Source organism: Polyodon spathula, chromosome 5 (genome assembly GCF_017654505.1).
Source record: "Polyodon spathula isolate WHYD16114869_AA chromosome 5, ASM1765450v1, whole genome shotgun sequence".
In the NCBI taxonomy this organism is placed as follows: domain Eukaryota; kingdom Metazoa; phylum Chordata; class Actinopteri; order Acipenseriformes; family Polyodontidae; genus Polyodon; species Polyodon spathula.
Window position 1 is genome coordinate 12,736,426 of NC_054538.1, and position 24,260 is coordinate 12,760,685.

A 24,260-nucleotide genomic window follows, 5' to 3' on the forward strand; every position below is an offset into this window, starting at 1 on the left:
AATTTAGAAAACGTCTTTATCGTGACGTGGCTGTAGGAGTGAGAAGAGTCTGGGGGTAGGACGAGTGCTCGTCATTTCTTGTAGTTTTGCATTAAAATCAGTGCAAGGTAAGTGAAATACAGAGTTTGTATATATGTGCGTGTATTATAATACTTAAAAACAGTGGGACTGCGGTTGAGCTAAGTGCTGCGTTGTTGGAAGTGATTCGGTGTGTGTTGAGGGGTTTTTTTTTTCTCTCTCTCTCCACGTTCCCTGATGAAGATGGTGTAGAAACCAAAGTTTTTTTAAACTGAACTCTGACATGCGTTTTCATGGAAATGTATTAACATTGTGATACGTGCAAGTGTTACAGTGTTTATATAAATAACGTACCGGTGCTTGAGGACGGTTTTTGTCACAAATTTGGATTAGTGGAAATTCATTTCATTTTATGTTGGGACAAACTAATGCTTGCTGTCGACTCGTTATCGGGTATGTACAGGCAGTTTATCGTTATGATGGGAACAGACCACTGTCGTTACTATATATATAATGTGTGTGTGCCATTTACAATGGCCCAGTGTGGTATTGACTTGTGCATGGGCATTTTTGAGAATCGTAATAACGGAGGCAGTACCTGCTAATTTCACAAATGCCACGATTCCAGTGCCCAGTGTTTACACAATGAATACATAACAAAGTACACACAACAAACCCAAACCCAGTAATAACTTACCCTGTTTTTTTTTTTTTTACACACACACACAAAAAAAAAACGGTTGTAGAGAGAGGAGGGCAGTCATTGGAAATGACTAAAACAATGCTTGTGGCAGAGAAACGCATCTTCATTGTCAGATGTGTTGGTTTTTTGTTCTTGGTAGTGTATGATGGTGACTGACGTGCAGCTGGCAATCTTTGCCAACATGCTGGGAGTCTCCCTGTTTCTCCTGGTCGTGCTCTACCACTACGTGTCTGTCAACAATCCAAAGAAACTGGAGTGATAGGTGTTGGTGTGAAAGGTAAAGTCAATCACTTATACTCCAGGCTCCTTTTCTATTTGCCATAGAATAGGGCCAATTACAGTATAATGTCTTCATTACAGTGAAAACCCTTAAGCAGGGTCTACTGGGAAATATGTAAGCTTATAGCTTTTCTTGACAGTGAATGTGGGGGGAAAAAAATCACTGGGTTAGCATATTGTCTATATGAATATAAATCTTTAGATCTAAATATGATGACTGCTTTATAACAAAGATTCTTAACACTGGTCAGTGGATCATTGTTGCAGTTGTATTGTTATTAATTACAATTACTAAAACGTGCTATAATACTCTAATCCTACAGCTGGTCATTTATCTAGATTTAAGCCATTAAAGTTATATTTTGTAATATCTATGCATTAGCACAATTTATTTATTTATTTTTTTTGTTTGTTACAGGTTGAAGTTTGGGACCATATCTTACTGACTGGTTGTGAGACAAAACTAAGATTGCCACAATGGACACTAGAAGTTCCCTATATTTCTGTACATGAGTGTTCATTATGGAGGAAATATGTTAATAAAATGTTGCTTAATTCATAAAACAATATTTCAGTCCCTTTGTCCCCAGCTTGGTAAAACTCACTTTCTAAATGTTACCTAAAATAAGTATTCCAAGCAGTGGTACAAACAGCAGTCCTATTTTTAACGTCTCTTTAACCTAACAGGGCTTATCACCATGGGTGCCCCTCCGTTAAGCACAGCCAGTAAATATATGAAACAAAACAAGATCAACCTCAACAATCCAAGAGAAACATTTAAACTCTCGCTCAAAATTAAGCTTCAGGGTTTGATCACTTCCAAATTTCTTTTTAAAAATCAGGAATTAATTCTGCAAATTGAAGATTCTATAAAAGCAAGCCACATCATCGCCTCTTAATCGAACTGCACTGAAGACCACATAAACAAGAGTATGAAATTCTACATATTTTTGGAGTTCATATTTGCAATGAAAAGTGCTCTATAAAACCATCCACTCCTGCTCTAGAAGGGCTCACATTTTTACTAAATGCAGGAGATCCTTATCGTGGTTACAGCAATGCATCAGCTATAACTGGCAGAAGGGTTAGTATTTAGCAGCATTAGCATTTTATAGCTACGAAGCATGCACGTCCTGTTTGGCAGGGTTTTGACTGCACCCCCCGCCATCCTCTATAATATCAAGTTCTTTAGATCATGCCCTTGGGTGAAGCTGGCCTGCTGTCATAGTTTATTTCTGCAGCAGTAGAAATGTAGTTTGGCTGCTAGTCTTGGAACACCAGGACTGTCTTTAGCATCTCCTGATATATTTTATATTTCTTTATGCATACATGCTTGGATCTCAAAAACAGAAGCGGTTACTCCATGTACACAGTTACAAATGAAAAAGTATACTTTTTTTTTTTTTTTTTTGGGGGGGGGGGGGGGGGGGGGGGGGGGGGGGGGGGGGGGGGGGGGGGGGGGCGGGGGGGGGGGGGGGGGGGGGGGTGGGGGGGGGGGGGGGGGGGGGGGGGGGGGGGGGGGGAATCCAAGAAAAACATACCTGACTAAATGTACTAACAAGTTATTTAGGGTTTGATAAAAATACATACTGCAATAAAAACTTTAATCCCACGTTTTGAATCCAAGAAAAACATACCTGACTAAATGTACTAACAAGTTATTTAGGGTTTGATAACTTGACACATTAATCTATTAGTTCTGCCTAGTTTTGGCTTTATTTGCAGTTTGAACAGATCTATTAAACTGCACTAGCAAAGGCTACTGCCTTTATGACTGACATAGAATGTTATACCTTTCCTAGTGTACACAATACTTTAGGAAATAATTTTTTTATTTGGTTAAAAGTATAGATTTTAAAAGAATAAATACATGACCACTGTTTTACGTTATTATTTTTTCCCCAAAATGTACAAAAAAAACCAAGATTCAAGTTTTTAAACTTAAATTATTGCACCAGCACCCCACAGAAAACACTCATGCATAAAACTCAATTACACACTTTCTTAAATTTACAAAATGTAACTTGTCAAATTGCAGTTTGTGATTTTAATGCAATCTCCAAATACAGTATTTGAAAAAGGGAAGTGTACAAATATGACCAGTTTATATTCTCAAAACTTCAGTATCTTCTGGGTTCACTGGTAATCAGGTTTGCTCTTAAATAACAAAATTGAGTTTGAAAAGTATAACCTAATTTTGCTTTACATTTATTCATTTAGGTATTGAAACATACAGAAACTACCTACAAAGCTACAAAAAAAAAAAAAAAAAAAAAACGCAAACCACATTTATAAAACATCACAAGGTATTAAATTACCTTTAGAAAACCATCTCTAATCCTGTAGTGTTTATTTGTATGTACTTAAAGGAAAAGTAACAACATTGAGGTGTTCTCACAGCCATTAACAATCAACAACAAGAACAGAACGTACATACAAATGTGCTATTGCAATGTCTAAAGTAAAAAAGCCAATAAACTCAAAAGATTTAATTAAATGCCATGTTTCGTTTAGGTTTCACATGAAACACTGTAAATACAGATCACAAGGTATACTACCTATTCATTTTAATTGTATATTCAGGTAGGTTATTTCAAGGGTGGATTCAAAACCTGCAGCTGGTTCACACTGAGGAACGCTAACACAGCACTTTCTATTATAAACTTCCACATGGTGGAATCGGGTGTCCTCAGAGTTTGTCAAAAGCAGTGGATGTCTAGTAACCTCCCAGTCGTGGACTAGTTTTCACCAAGGAAAGTCCGTAAATTCATAATGAAATGTGATGCTGTGGCACTTTTGTGCATGATTTATAAGAATGAATCGGGTGTAAATAAGTTGTGCAAGATGGAATAAGAGCAAAGCCTATCAACTGAGTGCTTTTTCATTTCATTTGTTTTCCAAAGGCTACCAGCACCTTGACCACATAAAATAAACATTTCGGCCCTTGAGTGATTCACACCGGGCTAAAAAAAAAAACACAGGATGTCTGAGTTAGAAATTTTACAGAAAATAAACCTGAGGACCTCTGACAAAATGATCTGGGATAAAAAAAAAGAAATGGACTGTTCTCAAGAGACTAAACTTCACAGATGTCAGTAAAAATTCAGATTTTTAGTCATGTGCGAATTAGGCTCAAAATGTATCTTACTTTTGTAGGATCCAATTTGCTTTTCTGGCTCACTGCACATGCACAACAAAGAGATAAAACATAGAATGGAAAAATACCAGTATTTGACTTGTACAAAGAGTGCTAGAGCAATGGAAGATTACAAAGTGTGGAATGTGTGCAAAACTCTTCTAGTTAAATAAAAGATACATAGATGAAGTGCCAGCACTGAGTGATGCAACCCCTGTGGAGAATTTTCAAGGTTACTTATGCAAACTGTTAAAATGCTAATAGTGTTATTGCAACTTTACTAACATACCTGCAATTTACTACACCATTGGACATGTGTTATTGTCTCTCCAGAGCTCTGCTTATGTTCAATAAACAGCTTTAACAATCTACTCTCGGATCTGAATCATTGTGTTCCAGTTTTTCAGGACCCTACACTTTAAACATTACAGTACAGTATAGTCTTGCTGATCCAAAACCAGGTCTTCAGATTAGTGATTTGTTCAGATTACTGATCATAATCTGTACCATACTAAAATGCTTTGTCTAATCTTTGTTTTATGCTTTTGATACATTTATCGAAATACAGTATGCAAAAACAGAACATTTTTCAATTGCAAAAGTACACTCCTCATTGTACAATAGGTCAAGTAAAAGACACCTGAAACAAAGTAGATATATCTACTGTGTACTTAGCCAACCTCTCTTGTGTTTTCAAAAGCTAAAACATATTATACTATCCTATTTATCACAGTGTGGCATTATAAGCTCAGTTACTTTATGGTTTTGAAGCAGAACTCAGAAGTCCTTTATCAACCATGAAGGCAATTCCACCTTCAAGAGTTCACTCAGTAAAATCGCACAAAAATCTGTGTTAATTTAAAAACAATACCTAATTGAACACTGAGATTTCAGGTCAGTCTTCAGTCAGATAAAGTGGGATGACTGTTATATTTGAAGTTCCTGGAATAAAAATAAATAAATAAATTGCAATGCTTGATGTCAGGATCAGGATAGTCATGACTACACTTGCAGGCATCAGAGATGAGCCAACACCTACTTTATATTAGAAAAAACAATAACATCCCAGAAAATTCAAATACTATTTTTATCACACTAAAGCCCACGAGACACAGGATGAGTCTCGGGCAACTTTTTCTGGCAACTTTACAAGCAACTAGGAGGCATTCTAATGCAATATCCCTCATGTGATAAGTTCAAGTGACATTATGAAAATAAAAAGCAACTTGGTGAAAATTACTAAACAATGTCACATCAAATAGCTTATTCAACACGAAATGTTGATTGCCTTGTGGAGTTCAAAAATAATGAATATGTGTATGGTAATAAAATACCTTGTCAGAGGTATCAGATTTGATCTCTGTGCTCATGGACAGCGAATCGTGTGCCCTTGGATTTCAGGGAAACCTTGGAGTTGAGGCCCAGTGCAGAACTATCTACTTGAATATCTGCAACAATAATTGCAATAAGGGCTGACTGCAATGCTCATCCTCCTGTCAAATATCATGTGATAAAACTACATCTGCAGACCACTGTTGTTTGTTTTGGTATTGACAGTGTTTTAGTGTACTGGCAGTAGAGTTGGTTTTAAAAATCGAGGTTAGCAGTTTTATCATCACCTTGTTATACACTGGTCTTGTGCCACCACTGGGTCTAATAAGACTGTAAAACACTGATGTTGATAGGAAGACTACCATTCACCATGTTTTTTATACAGCTATTGTCATCACCTGTTAGATACAGTTGTTTTTTGGGTGGAACAAGTTTCCATACTTTCAGGACCGGCTCCCCATCTGCACTATTTGGATGCATCAAGCTCTGGCCAGGCTTTGGGCCATCTTTTCTTACTGGGATTTTACTGGCCCTCTGTTGCAAATCAGACCTACGAAAAATTATGTAAAATTCAGTATTAATCCATTGGAGATAACAACTCCCCCTTCACACACACACACACATATTAAATTTTGTCCTACCAAATTAAAACTTGCAGGCATCAGAGATGAGCCAACACCTACTTATTAGAAAACACAATAACAGACATTGTATCCCAGAAAATTGAAATACTGTTTTCATCACACTACAGCCCATGAGAAACAGGATGACTCTCGGGCAACTTTTTCTGGCAACTTTACAAGCAACTAGTTTGTAGGAGGCATTCTAATGCAATATCCCTCATGTGATGAGTTCTACCAAATTAAAACATATAATATGATTTATGCAGAAAAGCATAAAGCCAGTGTTACAAGCTATAATTAAAACATATTTAGATTTGAAAAAGCAATGATTTCTCTTTTGTGTTTCCCTTCGATCTACAGAACCGTCCAATTTTAATGCCACTTGGCTTAGACTTTCTTTTGGTTTTGAGAGCATCAGATTCTGGAGGTACAGATGCATGTCAAGTCACTATTTCAGGTTACTGTTAGCTTGTTGTTTCCTCAGTGCCTTGTTAGTACATCTTCCTTAGTTTATTTTTATATACACCACCTTGAAAGTCCAGTTTGTTTCCATTCCACAAAAGTAGTTTTAGCTTTAGGGAGTAAAAAGCAATGCCACCCAGCCAGGATTTTCATGCTATTGGAAGATATAGATGTTGTGTAACTAGTGTGAACATTGATGGAAAATACTATGAGTTTTCTCCATGTGCAAGATTTATATCCACCAAACCACCAGACAAAGTGAGGGATTTACCTGGTATAGTCCATTGAAGATCTGAATTTGAGTTTACCTTTCTTCTGAGAATTCTGAGAAATAATAAGGACAAAACTTGAAGATGCAATATATAGTAAATAGTTATTTGTAGTTTACACTTTTATATTTATTAGCTTTAATTAAAGTATAGAGTGGTGTTCTCCAATCATTTTAAATGACCTGAACACCAGCAATTCAACAATTACACTTTTTTTTTTTCATGGCATTAGCTTACTGCTACATCCCCACCCCATGTGCCCTTCATCATGAATGCAAGCAAAATCCCAGTCCCAGCAGTTCCCGATTACCACGAGTTCAAACCATTAATCTAGATACAGTATTTACGAGGAAAAGAACAACGTTTATGCAATACTTTGGGTTACGTATATCGGTCTGCTTTTGAAAGGACAGGTGTTGGGAGCTCAGTAGTGGCTAGTCAAGCACAGATGAAGTAACCTATTCAGCTTAAGGAGTTTGGAACTTTAGTACGTGAGTTAGCTCTAATTCCATTGTGATTAAAAATGAATCTGGGGTCGTAGTACAACTGCATGGTTATAATTATATGCTTAGCACTATGGCCAAGGGCAAGTACTCATTGGTGGAGTTTGTGGTGTGCAACACATGAAGGGATATCTAGTGAAAAAGTACACATTCCACTAACACAAGCATCACTAAAAATAAACAGTTAAAATATACAGTACAGTAATCCACTGGTTTATGCAAGTTTTTAAGGAAATGCACCAAGTGTGTTTGTATCATCACGAAGATGCCATTACTTATTATTTAATTACTTAGCTCTGTTACTTGGTATGTCTTTCTTTTCATTTCAACTAGGTGACTATATTGTGTTACCATTAGAGCTACTGAATATTGAGGTTCATAGTCTTTTAGTACCTGAACAGAAACACATCCACCTCCTGAAACTTCTGTCATTCGTGGGTTTTCCTGCATTCGATTCTTTAACAGAAAGCCACTATTTGGAGAGCCAGCATGCAAATTAGGACAGCTGTATCCTATGCAATGAAAGAGAAATGCACTTGAAGAAAAACTAAATTAAATGATACCCATGTGGTAAAAACAGAAAAAAAGCTTGAGGTGTCAATCTTGAGGAAGAGGATTTTGAATGCAATGTGGCATGAATACATATAAAAAGCAACCGGTCTAGAAACATGTATCCTAGCAGGAATATAGCTTGTGTTGACTTGTCATAAATTATACATAGCTCTCAGAAGTAAAATGTAAGGCAAATAAAGGAGTAGAAAATCTTAATAAGATTTAATAATTACTTTGTGGCTGAAAAGATGACTTAGTACTACTTCCCCTTTAAAAGAATACACTACTCCATACTAGACATTCAATGGTTATAGTGACCAGTTTCAACAGAAGCAGGGAGTCAAATCTTACCTACCTAGTAAGCAGTTGGTAGGATCAGCATCAAGATGGATTACACAAGCGCAATAAAAATGTAGTTCTATAAACCTGATCAAACCACCAGTGCCTATCCATTCCCCTTGTTAGTCAGTTCTAGGGTAACTTGTAGCCTACCATTCACATACTGTATATAGCCAATGTCAGCAGTGTCCTTTGATTGGGTATTTACTTCTCCAACACCACTGCATATCAATGACACCAGCTGGGATGGTTAGAGAGACCAGGATCAGCTAAAGGCTCACCCACTGCCTATCAAAGACTGCTCCAGGCTCCAGGGTAGAGGTTAACTGACTTGCGATATGTCTGCTTTTCACCCTTATGGACAATCACCTCCCCCCTCGTCATTCTCTCACACGACTATCAGCTGAAGCTAACATCTTTCTTGTGGTACTGTGCAATATAGAAGCATCACAAAACTGCATCCCATTGAAATAGCTTACCTTAAGAGAAAAGAAGATTAAAATGCTTCAATAGCCGAATATTCTGTAGGCCCCGTGTACCAATTTTCTTGAATATTAAAAAGGTGCCATTAAACACTTAAAACCAAGATGAATAATAATTGAATTTAAAAAAGCAATGAAGGAAGCCCCACAGATATACATCACACCATGAGTTTTGTAATGATCAATTCATTTCCACACTTCATAAAAGAAATGGAAATGCCTTTGTGTTTAAATAGTTAATCTATACCATGACACAGCAGTTCTGTGAAAGTGTGCTAGTGGAAATAAAAAGCAGTTCTGTATCTCCCTTTCAAATTGATGCTATTTTTTCAATATGCTCTACTGTAACTTCGCTCCATGGTGCATACTTGAACTTGTCAAGTGGGTTTTGAACAACCCATTATACACGTATAATGTAAAATGAAGTATACTTCTAATACAAATACAATCAATTACAATGCATCCCAGTGAGAAGTTTAGAGGCAAGCAAGTGGGAAATACTAACCTTATTTGAGACAAACTTTCATTAATATGGTCATATGTTTGAGAGCAGAGGGAATTGTCTGGTTTTGTTGTGGAGTTTTATAAATTACTTTTGCTACTAAAATGGCTTTGTGAGGTAGCAGGAAGAGAACCTGAAAAAGTCAGGAACAGCATGGGAATGAGATATAATAACTAACAGGGGAAGGGGAAAAAAGAAAGTGCCAATGAACACAGTTTGTCCAAATCATACATAGAAAGTTTATTATACAAAAAGAGACACAGATTTTATGACTATATTGGACAGCCCCACACCAGATTTGAAAAGGCAGTTGAACGACAAGCAAGTGGACAGCAATATTAAAACATCAGCAATTTGTTTAAAAAAAAAAAAAAAAAAAAAAAAAAATAGAAAATGCCCCAGTTTGGCAGTTCTTTATAAAAATGTTCCAAGAAAACAGAATTTTTAGTATTATAAACTGAAATGGCTTTAGTACCACTTTCAAGTTTGGGTGTTTATACTGTGTATTGGGGATAGCGTCGGGTATGCTACACTCATTGCATTCTTTGTTTTCCAATTGAAAACCTACTTTTTTGCTATCACGTGGATGTCCTTAAGTTCTCTAGAACAGATCATTTCTGGTGACTGCTTCATTGCAATATACTGGCGATTATCATTACAATTAATATTTGATATACAGGGAAATATTCACCACTAGTAAGAACACTTTATGGCACAAGACGCAAGTTGACAAAATAACATCACAAAAGCTTTAAATATATATATCCATAGCTACCTTACACTTAATGTTTATGCTCAGGATTTAAGCTTTGACGGGAATCTCACGACACACAAGTTATGGACAACAAAGATCATGCTTTAAAAAAAAAAAAAATCATACATTATGCTTCTTAAATATATAGTTGTGAATTCTCAGTCATCTGCAACTTCCAATCACTGAACTAAACATTACATTCACATAACCTTTACAATAAAACCCCTTTTCTTTTTTAGATGCCAATTTATTTGTGTTTAAACCCTGCCTTCATTTGCTCCTGTTCCTGGAAAATACTGTATCAATCATACTACTGCATTCCTAACTGACAGTCCAGAGGGTAACTTTCTCAAATGAGATCATGGAGTTGCACACGGTACATATTTGGTGTCACTATAAAAGGGCTTGAGTGTACAAAGAAAAGGGTTCAACATATCTACACAAAACCTTTCACTATGTTAATGTTGTAGATATCCTGCAAGTGGCTTTCTTGTCACAATAACAATTAAGCACATATACCATAGAACATTTTCTGTCATGTCCACAGCACTTTTATGCTCAGTTACATTACTTACAGTACACTGGTCAGTCGCTGATGAATAGCTACATTTGTGGCTATTATAGTAGACTATTTATGACCAGCTCTATATAAAGACCACTTTACTCAGTCCCTCTAGTTGTCATAACATAAGAAATCACATTGTATCAGACTAGCATTATGCTTTTTTCCAGTTATTCACTTTCTATAGCAGGTCGTATTCAGAAACATTAATGACACACCATTTCACAGGTATTTTCTTAAAATCATAAATTTGAAACTAAGAAAGTTAAACTATTTCTTAGATGTTATTTTTACAGAAATGCATAATGAAGCTACTCTATGGGGATAAGACAACGAACAGAATTATCTTTAAAAACTTGCTGCCAGAATGTAATCAAGGTTGATGCAGGGCAGGACAGAATCTAGTACACTCCCAGCACAGAAGAATCGTTTTATAAAGCGAGTAAAAAAAAAAAAAAAAAAAAAGGGACATTGAAAATACCAGTAGGACAAAGGCTGGTGTAAAAAATCTGAATAAACAAACATGTTATTACAAAACTGACCAGAATCAGTAGCCACTAAAAACAGACATTCAATAATAAAAATAATCATTCTGAATACATATTAAAACTGTATTACGGATAGTCCTAGCATCTAGTTTCGATTGCAATTATATATGTTATTAAGACACAAGTGATACAGCAGACAATTACCTAAAATATGTACAAAAAAAATAAATTAAAAAAGTGCAATGTGATAAACATCCAGCATAACAAGGTTGCATCAACCCTGCATTTCCTCTAACTCGCGTATGGAGGAGACACTCTACAGCCTAGGTTTGTTTCTAAAATTGTTATACTGGCCTTCTGCAGCACCTGTTCCATAATGCAGTATCCCATTTTACGATAAACACCGCACAGATTATAGCAGTTGCCAGGTTATTGTTTAAATGTACACATCCTTATAAAATTAAGGAAAACAGGGTTGTTATGTCAATGTGACTTCTCAAAATCCCAAAACAATAAATCAGGAAAAAACGGTTAATAAAATCTTTCTAGAGGAAAAAAAAAAGTGATTTGCTGAAGGACAAGCATGCCTCGTAATTAATATTCTAAATATGAATTATCTAAAAAGCCTGAGAACTGTACAGTACTATGAAACTGAAACAAAAAAGCTGTGTAACGTTTCAGTTGTTCCCTGCAAACTATGTTAGACTGGCTTTGTCTTTCCTGGTTCATATGTCCAGTGTAACTTAAAACTGATGTGTACAAATGGGAGACGGTAAAGCATGCAACCTTGAAAAGGAAATGCTAAAGACAACAAATAAGCTAATAATTATTATGAGAATTCACTGTTTTCCATGAACCAGATGGAAAGCTAGAAAAAAGATGCTGCATCTTTAGTGTGATAAGTTAAACAAACTACAACTCATGGTGGGACAATCTGAATAACCTTACAATTAGCTGTTCAAAGGTATTTGAACAAGTGAGATATGTTATCTATTTTATTTATTTTTAAATAGATTTGAATTTGCCATTTAGAAAAAAACATTTCTTCAGAACCCAGATTAGGGTGTTTTGAGCATCCCCAACACCATCTGGCATCCACCCACCTCCTGAGTCTTGAGTCTGAAGTTAACTCCCTTAATGCTTTTTCGTTTTTGTTGATCTGCTTTTAATGTTTACTGGCCCTTCCTCTCTGGTTCCCAACACTATTCCCCAAACCCAGGCTAGTAGTCCTGTCGCTGAGTAAACACATGGATGGCAGGGTAGGATGAAGCAGGGGAGTCAGCCGCTTGCATATGGCCTTGTTTAGGATATTTGGCTTGGGGATGGTCTGGAGAGAAGGGAGAAGCTTGGAGAGACTGGGAGGCTGCAGAGAATACAGACCTGCCATGCTTAAGGAGGCTGGGATTGAGCAGGGGCCAGGGCCAGGGCCAGAAAGCTTCTGGGTGGAGGGGGAGCTCTTGGAAAAAGCCAAGGAGAGAGAGGAGGGAGGCAGAGGATGGGGTGGGGAGCACTGATGGCTGCTGGGGTTGTTTGCAGCGGCTCTTAACATTGACTGCTCGTGCGGACGTCTCTTCTCTTGAGCTCTAGACTCTATACAGAGATATAAAAGACACAAGCAGGGGAAAGGGGTGGCAGGTACATCTGAGATAACAAATAAGAGCAAAAAAACCAAAACATTTTCCAAACTTAAGTCAACTATGTACCAAAGTTTTACAGAAGCAACCAGTGTGTCCTCCGTGCAATCCTGAGCAATATTTTTAGCCAGAGACACAGACAATTCTGGAACAGGAATGTAAAAAAGGGAACTGGCTTTTTTTCCCCCAAATGGTGTTCGTTATGCAGATACAATTTTACAACAGTATAAAAGTGTTATTTCCAATATGAGTTTATAACACAATAACCATCTTAAATATGTAAACGGGGAATGGTTTAGGTTGTATTGCCTTCCAATCACTGTGTCTCCCATGTGCCAAATTATGAGAATTTCATTTGCACCATGGCATTAAGTTTGTGCTGAAATCCACATTAAGTTTTACCAAATTGAGACGATATGGTCTTAAATAGTTCAGCCAACTTGGTATCAGAACCATAACAAAGCATTTTACCGTAGGTCACCAGTCATGTTTCATACTCAGTAGGGCTTGGAGTTTTCAATTCTTCCTAAAATATTTTTAAATATCATACACACATGGAAATGGCATGATCAGTTTTGAGTTTTTATGGTAGGACAGGGGGTCGTGATACATCCCCATATCACAACACCCTGGACTGCCATAAATTGATAATACAATTATTACTTACAAATATACCAATTAGGCACTTTACTCTTGATAATGATTTTCATTGGTGTCTCCTTTCAGTTTTAAAACAATGTTCAGGTGAGCAGCGCTGTGGATGTGTTGAACTATATTTATCGTTTTACAAGCAGTACTAATAACTATTGATACCATGTGTATTAACAGAATATAATTTTACTGGAGGATATTGAGATTGATTATGACAACTGCTATAAATATGAATGCTTTAATGTTACTGAAAGAGGACGGTGCAGAGTTAGCTTCTGCTTCTTTTGCTTTCCAGTGTCGACGAAGGACCTTTAGAATTTGGTTGGTTTGCTCTGCCACTGCCAGTAAAGCCTATGGCACTTTTTTTTCTTGATGGCTTCTCAGGGATGCCCAATGTTTTGTGCCCCGTTATAGACATTTTTTTAGCTTATTTCAAACCGAGCTTTGGGGAGAATATGACCAGTAGTAATGTCAGATCTTTCTGAATGATTTGCATATCTACTTGAAGGTCCCACGGCTTCACTCTGTTTTAACATCACTGAACCACTGCATTGGCTCCTGCGAGTAGGTGATGATGTTGGAGTTGTTGAAGATCTAATTAAAAAGCAACTGAGTTGTCAGGCATTTTCAATGTGTATTTCTGTAGTCAAAGTACATGACACACAGGATTATTAAAGTCCTCATACATCACTCTACAATTTCTTTGTTTCAGTAAGGGAGTTAAGATTTAACAAAAAAATTGTTGAATGTTAGTTTTGTATCTTTTGAATGGAAAACATGTCAGGTGAAGTACATATCCTTTCTGTTTATCCTTTAGTGGACACATTTTTCATTATCAATATTTTGTGATGAGGCTCCAGCCGTGGTGATATTGTGAAATGTTTCAATGGGTAGAACGTGTGATTGACCAATCAGAGAGCAGTATCTCTGCCTGCAGTTTTATAACTGATTTTATTTATGTATGTATTTTGTTGATAGTAAAATCAATACAAATTCCAATGATTACAGAATGTCTACAGCATTTACATACCAAAAATCTTTCAATTAGTAAACTTCACACAGATGGTTTGGGTAATTGGACTACTACATTAGAAATGTACAGTACAAGACATTTAAACTAGGTCACATTACAGTATAAGACTGACAGCAATATCCTACGTGCTCTGGAAAAGTAAAAAAGGTATTTTTTACATTTCTTAGCGTTTCGTTTTTTTCTTTATACATTTTCAGGTTTATATGTAGTCACTGAAATCTTTATTAAAAAAAAATACTACTTTTAAAATAAAGCTACAATACAATTAATTAAATTTATTTAAGACTGCAAAACAGTTGGAGAACTCCAAGCCCCGTCTAAGCACACAAAAAACAAGAAATAAACTATGGGTAATGGCAATGTTTCACACATAGCTCTCATTCACACCTCCCAAGCAGGACCATATATGGCACAGTAAGCTGCCTGCCTGCTCACAGCACAGCTCATTGGGCAGCTTACCTCTCACTGCTCCCAGAGCCCTACGCCCCCCTTTCTGATGGCTCTGATTGATTCCTGCAGGACAGGTAAACCTTCCCATACCCAGGCTGCAGCCGAATGTGAAGCTGGTCGAGGACTTGAGCTGCGGGGAGTTCTGCTGACTGCTGCTGCTCCCACTGGTAGTGCCATTACTATTACTCCTGGTCCTGCAGAATGAAGTCTCTGAGACTGATGTTGTCATCCCACTGGAAACAAGAAGGCACACATCACAGAAAACCCACTGAAGGGAGCAGTGATAACACAGTTCAGTCTTAGGATAGAATCCTGCTGGTCTGTTTATTCCCCTGATAAACCTTGCAGGTTGTCTGCGCCAATCAAGTTCCTACAGCAGATGCCCAATTGTCGCCACAATTATTTACCTACAGGTAGATGGTAATGATAAATGATTTGGACATTTATATTTAAAAATACAGACTCAAGATTGATATATGGTTTAAAAATAATAATGCAATAACTAGTTCTTATCTTCAAATTAACAGTCAAGATACAGAACAGATAAAGGAGTTGAGTTATCATTATTTGATTATATGAACCTTAAAAATACAATATTATTAAGTTATATCTGCACTGATAACAAGTGCTGACATAAAACTCTGTAAATCACATATAATAAAAATTATAGGATGCAAGGCCAATGAATATTTAAATTGCTCACACCGGAAATCTCTGGTGCTTTACTTGATGGATGGATGTTTTGTTTCTGCAAATTAGTGCCTGGAACAATCCTTTTCAAATCCACTCAAATTAAAATCAATGGATATGCTTACTAAGAGCCCTTTGGAGACGTCTTTGTGACATTTTTCTTTAAGCTGTTTCTCACATGCTTCAACATCCATGCATGCAAGTTAGGAAGAGAGTTGTGTTCAGACATCACAATGCGAGGCCAGGGGTTGCAGTCAGCCATATCTAGTGCTGCAATAGCAACGGCTCTGCCAACCTGCAAAGTACAGCATTTTTTTTACATGACAAAATATTCTCAAATGCCCCACAATACAGCTGCATAAAATGTTTTTTATATAATTTTGTTAGTTATTCTCACTTATTTGAAGAACAAAAGCATAATCTGTAACAGGTAAACCTTTAAGTGGAGTGCTATAAAATTGCACAGCACAGACACATATCTGAATGTACTAGGAAATATTTCTGTGCACTACAGTAAACACTACATATCTAGGAAAGGCAACAGTTTAATTAAAAACAACAAGTTTGAAATGGCACTGGTGTGCCAGTAGTATCTTGGTGTGATTATACATACCTGTTCAAACAACTCAATTGTGTATTTGGGAGGGAAGGCAGGAGGTGGAGGAGGACTTGCTCTCCCGTTATCATGGCAAGCAGATGGGACTGTATTCACAGAGCGACCTGTATTATAATTACACTCCAGTGTGTAGCTAGACAGAAACGGAACACAACATTGTCACTTTAAAGAATCATGCTGAATGAAGTGCATGCCGGCCACCAATTCTCTTGATGTTGCCCAGATAAAATGACCCTATTATTTCATACCTGTGGATCACGCCTGTGGCTTTGTGAATGGCTACACGCCCACTTCCTTCTTTTGACTGGCCGTCCCTCTTGTCTTTGGCGTACATGTTCTTCTCAGAGAAATTGCAGCCCGAAAAGTCGAAATTTGCAGAATTCATGGAGATAAGCTTGGGATACAGCATGTTTTCCACCTTTAAAACATTTTTAATAAGAACTGAGAAATGTGCAAGTTTCAACTTTTCCCAAAAGACCTAAATTATCATGAACTGTCCCTCACTTGACTGCAAATGTTTCACCAGCAAGAACTAGATGAAAAGCATTCTGTTAATAAAACCAAAGAACACCCTCAGGGGGAGGAACGATTGAACGGTTTGCAAACAGGAGGTTAAACAGAAATGTGAAAACGTTGAAACTGTTAATTTTAACCGGGCAACACAGAGTGGAACTTACCTGAATAAATAAATTTTAAAAAATATAAAATTATATTATACATATATACACACACATTTTTTTTTATATATATTATATATATACACATACATACACACATACATACATACATATAAAATATTAATACAACTCAGCACAAGTGCTAACCTGCTCGTTTTCTTCAGACAAGCTGTTTCCGTACATAAAACAGCCGCGTTTTGATGCATGCCCGTGAAGGTCCACGTAGTACGCTATTCCACTCTCTCGGGGGAGAACATGTTCAGGAGGGTCAGGAGAGATTCTTGTTTTTTTACATTCTTTGTAACTGAGCTCTTCATTACCACTCTTCTCTGTATTCTCCATCTTCAGATTGGCTTCTCGTTTAATCAAAAGCTGAGAAATCAGCTGCCCGCTGTTCTCTGTCAACACTGGAATTTGTGTTTGGCCGAAGCCCTGGATTGGAGGAATGCAATCTCCTTCACCGTGCAGTTCTTCGTTTTTTAGGTTGTTGCTTTTCTCAGACAGAGACACCTCTGAGGAAAAAGGGCAGTTTCTGTTGGAATGATTTGAAGGTTTTGTACTTAAGTTTGAAGAGAGTGGCGATACAAATGACCTCCAGTCTTGAGAGTCAGGTCGAACACGATTGTGCAGGTGGTGGTACATTATGACAGACTTAGCACCATAAATGGAGGGGTGAAGTTCAAAATCAGGATTGAGGTATTGGCGGTTGAGATTCACACCTCTAGAGTCAGTTCTATGAAAAAGAAGGTACATTATAGTTGGTAGTATTCAAATGTTTTGAGAAGAACATAATAGTTTAAGGGTAGGTAAAAGTATTAACTTGCCAAGTTTGCATAGTCAATTGTTCCCAAGTGATGGTGGGATACGATTTGAATTATGGTGCCAGTATTCTTGTTGTGGCTTTTCCAAATAACAAAGTATGAGAACTGTGTGCAATGAGTAATTAATGGCAACATTAGAAGCATGTCAATGCCCACTACTCTGACTAACATGTAAGGGGCTTGCCCTCCAGTACCTATACTTTTCATTCTTTCTCCTCACCTGTAGTGCCCTCGTACTACTCCATCAGGATTTAGCATTGGTATCAACTTGAAGACAAACATTTTCCTCAGCATTTGAGCTCGAGGATCATCTTGCTTCAAAATGAAATTTAGAAATCCATTGAACACAAAACTGGAAGGAGTTTCCCCTGGATGCACCCGACTACTGAGGAAAAAGACCTGCAGAAAAAGTCTGAGTCAGCTGTAATTTTAATCAAGGCAACATGCAACTGGGATATGATAATGCAACAAGGTCCTTCAACACAGAAACTTGAGATTGCTATATAAAACACAGGGATCTACAAAGTGAAAGCATTTTTTGTAATTTGAAATTGACTATTAGAAACAACCTTGTATCCTATTCCTGTCGTGTAAAATAATACAAAAGATGTTCTGTTGAGTAAAACTTCACACAAACCAATACATTGTTCCAATAGTTGGCAACCCAATACAGCATATATGACTAAATAGTGTTTAGTTCCATCTCAGGTGTGTGATGAAACACAAACCTCATATCCCTTTTGACTAAACCATTCTTCTGGTTCGACATCACCTGTATCATGTGAATACAAACTTCAAAAACACTTTTCTAAAGGGTTTGCTTGATAAGCATTTCGAAAAAAACATTTGGAGATCATTATGGGTATCTGTCAGTCGAAAACAGAAGTGTGCAACTTATTAAAAAAATTCTAGTCTTGTTGGACTATGTGGGACTTTTTAAATGGTTTTGAATACAGCAGTATTCTGAACACTGAAAAATGGCTTACTCTCTTTCCACTGAATTGGCGAGGTCGAGGCGTGCAGTTGTCAGGAAACAGTTTTTCTAGCCTTGGTTCCTGCTCTTCCATCATCCCATGGCATGACGTGACCGTAATGAGATCAACACGATGTCCATCAAGTGAGTTACACAGCAGTTCACGATGGTAATAGATGGCATCTACAGGACTAACACCACCAGCACACACTGTTAGTTATAATACACTAACTAAATCAGACCAAGCAGAGTACGCCAAGGAAAAACTTACATATTGAGAAATAAATATTTCAAGAAAACAGAGGCTTAACTATTGCTTGGAGGGGGAGGGGGGGGACAGTATTGAGCTATACTCGAGAGAAGTTACTTTTGGAAAGAGAAGAATACAGTTACAATACAAAATGTGTTTTGTTTTTTGTAATGCTTAAAATTCTACCCTTCCATACTTTAGTTTATTTGCAGACCAGACTTTGACAAGACAATTAGTCTGCTTATGATATTTAGTGCCTTTATCTTTTCACATTGAAACGAATAATGGTTCAAATGTTTACTAAACACTTCGTCCCTTTCAGATAATGGAGAAATCAAGCGATGAAATGACCACAATAAAATCTTCATCTTGTTCTGCCTAAGATACTTGACATGTGGGGTCCCATTCACTAAACTAAGAGTAAAGCAAGTCAACAATTACTACAGATTTTCAACTGAAATCCAACATTTCTGTGAATCTGCCCATGCTTTTGTAAATACCTGCTGAGATAGATAAGTATGACCAAAAAAAAAATCTAAATGGTATCTTACAGCAGCAAAATATATATATATATATATATATATATATATATATATATATATATATATATATATATATATATATATATATATATATATACATACATATACATACACACACACATATATATATATATATATATATATATATATATATATATATATATATTTTTTTTTTTTTTTTTTTTTTACTTTAGCTCCAAGCGCCCAAATTCTAAATCATTGCTATAATACCCACTTAAATGAGTGGTTTGAAATTTCACACAAATTTCAAAAACACAAAAATTCACTAAAAGAACCAAAAACCGTACACAGAAATCTTCAAGATAATGCCACGCTTCTTTACTATACCAGTCAGGTGTTGGGTGTTTGGAGCCCGCAAACTTCTGGTCTAATTGTACCAACATGTCCTGGCACTCGGCATATGAAAACGGGTAGCAGAAAGAAAAGTATGTTGTGGCCCCGCGGATCTCCAAAAAGCGGTGGTTAAAAGACAGAATAAACTGATTCTCAACCATCTGTGCAGAAAAAAGAAAAATAGATGCAATCATATTAAATAAAACAGGGGGTCATTCAACTTCTGATTTGACACTTACTGGCAGACCATGTAGTAATATAAAAGAAACTAGTAACATTCGTACATTTCTTTTATTATTACTTAGAAACAAACGGCCACGATGAAACATTGGAACAATTTGGACCAAAATGTTCATTTTAACTGCATACCTCAAATGTGGGTCTGTCTCGTATCCGCTCCCATCGTGTTTTCAAAGGTAGAGTCTTAACAAAGGGAGCCATACCCTGGGAGTACAGTTTGCTTTGTTTGTTCATATTCATGACATTGAATTTAATGAGCTTCCCAGGAGCCCCTCCCCGTACACTAAAATAGAACCAGGATCTACAAAACGATAATAAATTTTTTTACAGTAACACAAACACATATATATCACTAAAATGATTCATTTTTTAATAGTGACACTGCTAAATTACACAAGCACAATTACAACCATCTTAGGTTGCATTTCAAAGTGAGTTTTGGTGTGAAAACATGAGGTAGCCTTCTCAAATGGTTTATCAGATATTCTCCCTCACAGGCAATCTTAATAATACATTTTATTCATGGAATTCTGAGAAAATAAAGAACAGAATTGCATACTGAAAAGAAAAACAAAGACCATTATTAAGATCACAGGAAGAAAAAAAAAATGACCATACAAATCTTATTTGTCATGGCAATTTATATCCTAGAAAAGAACGTGCTTCTGGGTAGAAAGAAACCGTATCCCCGTTCTGGCAATGAGCATTCAACGATTATCCAATTTCACTTTCCAAGCACCTTAAATTCCATTGTCATGCTAGCCACCTTGCTTAGTTAATTATTCTAAGGTCATAAAAAAACTAGGTGCCTTTTTCAGCAACTCAATCTGTAGTTGCTCACATTGATTGTTTAGATTTTTTTGCTTGACAATGTCATCTACAACAAAACGTTGCTAGAAGCCAGACAAATTATTCAGTTTTGAGCTACAATAAGGAAATGGTAGCTTATACAACACAGTTGCTTTCTTTCTATCATCCCTTTTGTAATAGACTTGTTTGAAACTGGTTAGAAACCAAGCAACAGCAGTTTAAACAGATATAAACACGTACCTTCTGCAAATGTATTAAGTTATATAAAGAATTAACTTAATTAAAACATGTAAACAATATAGCCTTTTATTTTTTTAAGAATTAAGTAGTATGTTTAAATCAACACTGACTGATGGATGACCCCAGGTGCAAAATATAGGGGTGGGATTTAAACTATAATTTTGTTAAACAATTAAAAATAATAACAATGGGTTTTAAACTTAGATTATATTTAACGTATTACATTATTCAGAAACTAAAACATATTAATTTTTTTACTCGTGTTTTATGAGGAAATAAATAAAAAAATAAATAAGTAAAATGTATATCAACCTTAAAAAAAATAACAACAAAATAATGAAATAATGGGATGTTACACTGATGCAGCACAGTGCTCTACATTTCCACAATCAATATCTTAGCTCATCAGTTCTGGGAAGTTATTCAGACAATTAATCATTTGAAAATGAAATCACTTTTTTCTTTTTCTTTTTTGAAAAAGATGACTGGGTTAATAAAATGTAACACCACGTGCCATTTTAGCCAGTGTATGTTTTTAAATTATTTAATGTACCCTCTCCAATACATAATTCACAAAATGCTGCTGCACATTTAAATAATGTGTTACATAACTAATTAACTGATTTTAAAAATGTGTAGAATGGACTTGGGACTTGCATTTTAAAACTTATCACTGGCTCCCTTTCCTTGTGATGAAAATCTTCACAATTAAAAGGTCTTTGTCTGTTTTACTGTATGTCACTTGGCATGGTTGCAGAAAAACAACTGACAGACGGCACAGCACAGATAGTGATATCTAGGGACCAGAAAGAAACACCAACTTTTTATCTAAAAAAGGGCATAGCTGCTACCGTTGCTGGTGTTAATAAAAGTACTTAAATTCTTGATTATCATTGTTTTTGAAATCACAAAACTTCTAAATGCAAAGAGACGTTCGGATCTTTAACCTTAACACTCTACCCACCTGTTGCCGTTTTCAAACTGCGTTTCAGCACAGTCCGGTTTAGTCCAAATGTTAAACTCATAATCTGGGGCGGAAACGGGTCCCCCAAACATCACTGAAGTTGTGCTCCCATTAACAACTGCTTCCCCATCTGTGACTGGGTGCTCCACCTGCTCCACTCGTGCCAAATTCCCAGAGTCAAACCTGGAACTGAAAATCAAGCCGCCACAACGAATCTCCATTTTTTACACCGAGTCTGATGAGCTTCCAAAATGTTTGCATTATTTTCCTCTCATTGAGGATGTCAAATGAATCCTGATATCTGTGAAGATAATAATAATAATAATAATAATAATAATAATAGAGAAACACACCAACAAATAGCAACAATTCCATTTGTAAAATGCAGATTAATGGAATAAAACAACATTATTTTGGTTACATAGAGTAAACCTTGTTAGAAGTCAGTTTATAACTCCTCAACTACAGTACAATCTAAACAAGTTAACATGAATTTATTTTACCAAAACAGAAGTCATTTCCAGTCTTTACATGCACTGCAGGCTTTTTTTTTTTTTTAATAACCGATACTGTGAAATATTTAAACCTTCCAAAAGATTATCAGTTACTAACAATTTCATACTGTAGGTGGAAAAGCAAAAACAAAAGACATCTATTTAAATATTACAACAAACAGGGCACTGTTCTTGCCTAAACTAACTTATTTAATCAGTTTATCTGGAGTAGAGGACAACTGTCCAGGAAACCTGTGCTATCCAGATAAGCAGCAAGAATTGTGCATGGCAAGCTGCTACACACACTTAGCAAATCATATCTCTGGGCTCATTTTATGCCAGAAGCTCTTGCATGTAAAATCACTACTGGTCCTTTCAAGGGGAGTAAATCTGTGGTTTACATTATGACAATGATATCCATTATGTGCCACTTTCCTTCTATTCTAGCCATGTGTTAAATGATATGAAATTATATGACCAATATATACTATCAATGTTTAACAATATGCAGTACGCACATGTAAATTATAATTTAGAATGTTTTACACTGCCCCAAAGCCATATTATTTCAACAGGAAAACAACTGGTTCACTGTAATGTGTGGAAGGAATAACTTAGTGTAAAAAGTAACTAAAAAAATAGAGATGGTACTGTCAATCCACAGTACTTACTATTGCAAGCAGATTTGCTTTACATGGTCCCTTTAATTCCCCGAGTGAAACACATCTTAAAAACAGAATCCACTTTTTTTTTTTTTTTTTTTTAAGTAAAAATTTTAAAAAAGCATGACTTTGTACAGACCACTTTTTAAATATGTTGTGTATGTGTGTGTGTGAGAGACAATACAAATTATATAAGGACTGTAACAACCTTACCTGCTAATCTGTCGATTATTTTCAGTGTAATGTGGTTACACAAATTATAACACATGCAAAGGTTATACAAATAAATAATACAAAGAAAACTGAACAGCACACATTCAAATTCGACGGCAAATTGGGCACAACATTACTAAACATAAACTTTGAGAACAATATTTTCTTTAACAATTAAGGTGAGACAATACAGTTTACTTAAAAAACAGAACTTTTGCTTGTATAATCGGTGCAGATTAACAAAACAAAGACATGAAATGATAAATGTCAGGTTTAAAAATGTCTATATTATGTTAGTAGATATTCCCTTTACTCGGTTAATGTCCTTGTCAGGTCGACATACTGCCGTATCATTTTTATAAATTACCAAGATTCATATAACCAATATTCGGTATCAATGACCACAGTCGCTTTCGATTAACTATTTTCTGCACATGACGCCGATTCGTTTTCAAATAAACATTGTAGAAAACTCACAATTCAGCCCCATTTATCTTTCCTCGCAGCTGTCTTTGAATACAAAATATCCATGTTTACACTTCAATTAATTCAATATTTAAAATGTGCCTTTCGTTTGAAATTGCATCCAAAACTTGAAATAAAAGTGAAATTAAACAAAGCAATTAGTGTTGTGTTTTTAGAGAGCTGTATGCTTTGGCTTCCTGTGCCCGTCCCCCTGCGATTGATTACCAGCTACCAAACAAACCCAACAACCTCTCCGTTTCTGCGGGGATACAACACGAAACACTGTGATTGGCTCTGCAGGAGAAAACGTACTTGTAAGTAATATCAAACCAGATTGGTGCTCCTGAAAGAGGGCTAACTCCCCGACTTTGTTTACTGTCGTCGAGGAAGTGTGTTTTGTGACAGTTGGCATAAATCAGAGTCGCATTTTTGTTGTGCCAATATGCATTTATTCAGAGAGGTATCTTCGAGTTTTGT

General features: G+C 36.2%; 2 protein-coding genes across 4 annotated transcripts; one reads left to right on the forward strand and one right to left on the reverse strand.

Moving 5' to 3' along the window:
- Positions 1-2: 2 nt before the first annotated feature.
- LOC121315574 (dolichyl-diphosphooligosaccharide--protein glycosyltransferase subunit 4) lies at positions 3-1,564 on the forward strand. Its single transcript, XM_041249780.1, has 3 exons — positions 3-107; positions 861-998; positions 1,419-1,564. The coding sequence occupies exon 2, from the start codon at positions 864-866 to the stop codon at positions 978-980; it is 117 nt and encodes a 38-aa protein (XP_041105714.1). The 5' UTR covers positions 3-107; positions 861-863; the 3' UTR covers positions 981-998; positions 1,419-1,564.
- A 1,321-nt stretch (positions 1,565-2,885) lies between these two features.
- On the reverse strand, positions 2,886-24,024 carry agbl5 (AGBL carboxypeptidase 5). Of its 3 annotated transcripts, none has more exons than XM_041249781.1 (18): positions 23,796-24,024; positions 21,950-22,250; positions 20,065-20,236; positions 19,690-19,856; positions 18,563-18,740; positions 17,797-17,975; positions 16,903-17,488; positions 16,327-16,496; positions 16,076-16,211; positions 15,588-15,757; positions 14,782-15,005; positions 12,385-12,594; positions 7,719-7,837; positions 6,825-6,877; positions 6,621-6,707; positions 5,867-6,018; positions 5,471-5,584; positions 2,886-5,078 (listed from the first exon to the last, which is right to left on the reverse strand). In XM_041249781.1, exons 2-17 carry the CDS (start codon positions 22,168-22,170, stop codon positions 5,484-5,486), a joined length of 2,925 nt encoding a protein of 974 aa, XP_041105715.1. In that variant the 5' UTR covers positions 22,171-22,250; positions 23,796-24,024; the 3' UTR covers positions 2,886-5,078; positions 5,471-5,483. The 3 variants fall into 3 exon arrangements, with proteins under 3 accessions (XP_041105715.1, XP_041105716.1, XP_041105717.1); XM_041249782.1 differs by having other exon boundaries at positions 23,319-24,024; XM_041249783.1 differs by lacking the exon at positions 6,621-6,707.
- Positions 24,025-24,260: the final 236 nt, after the last annotated feature.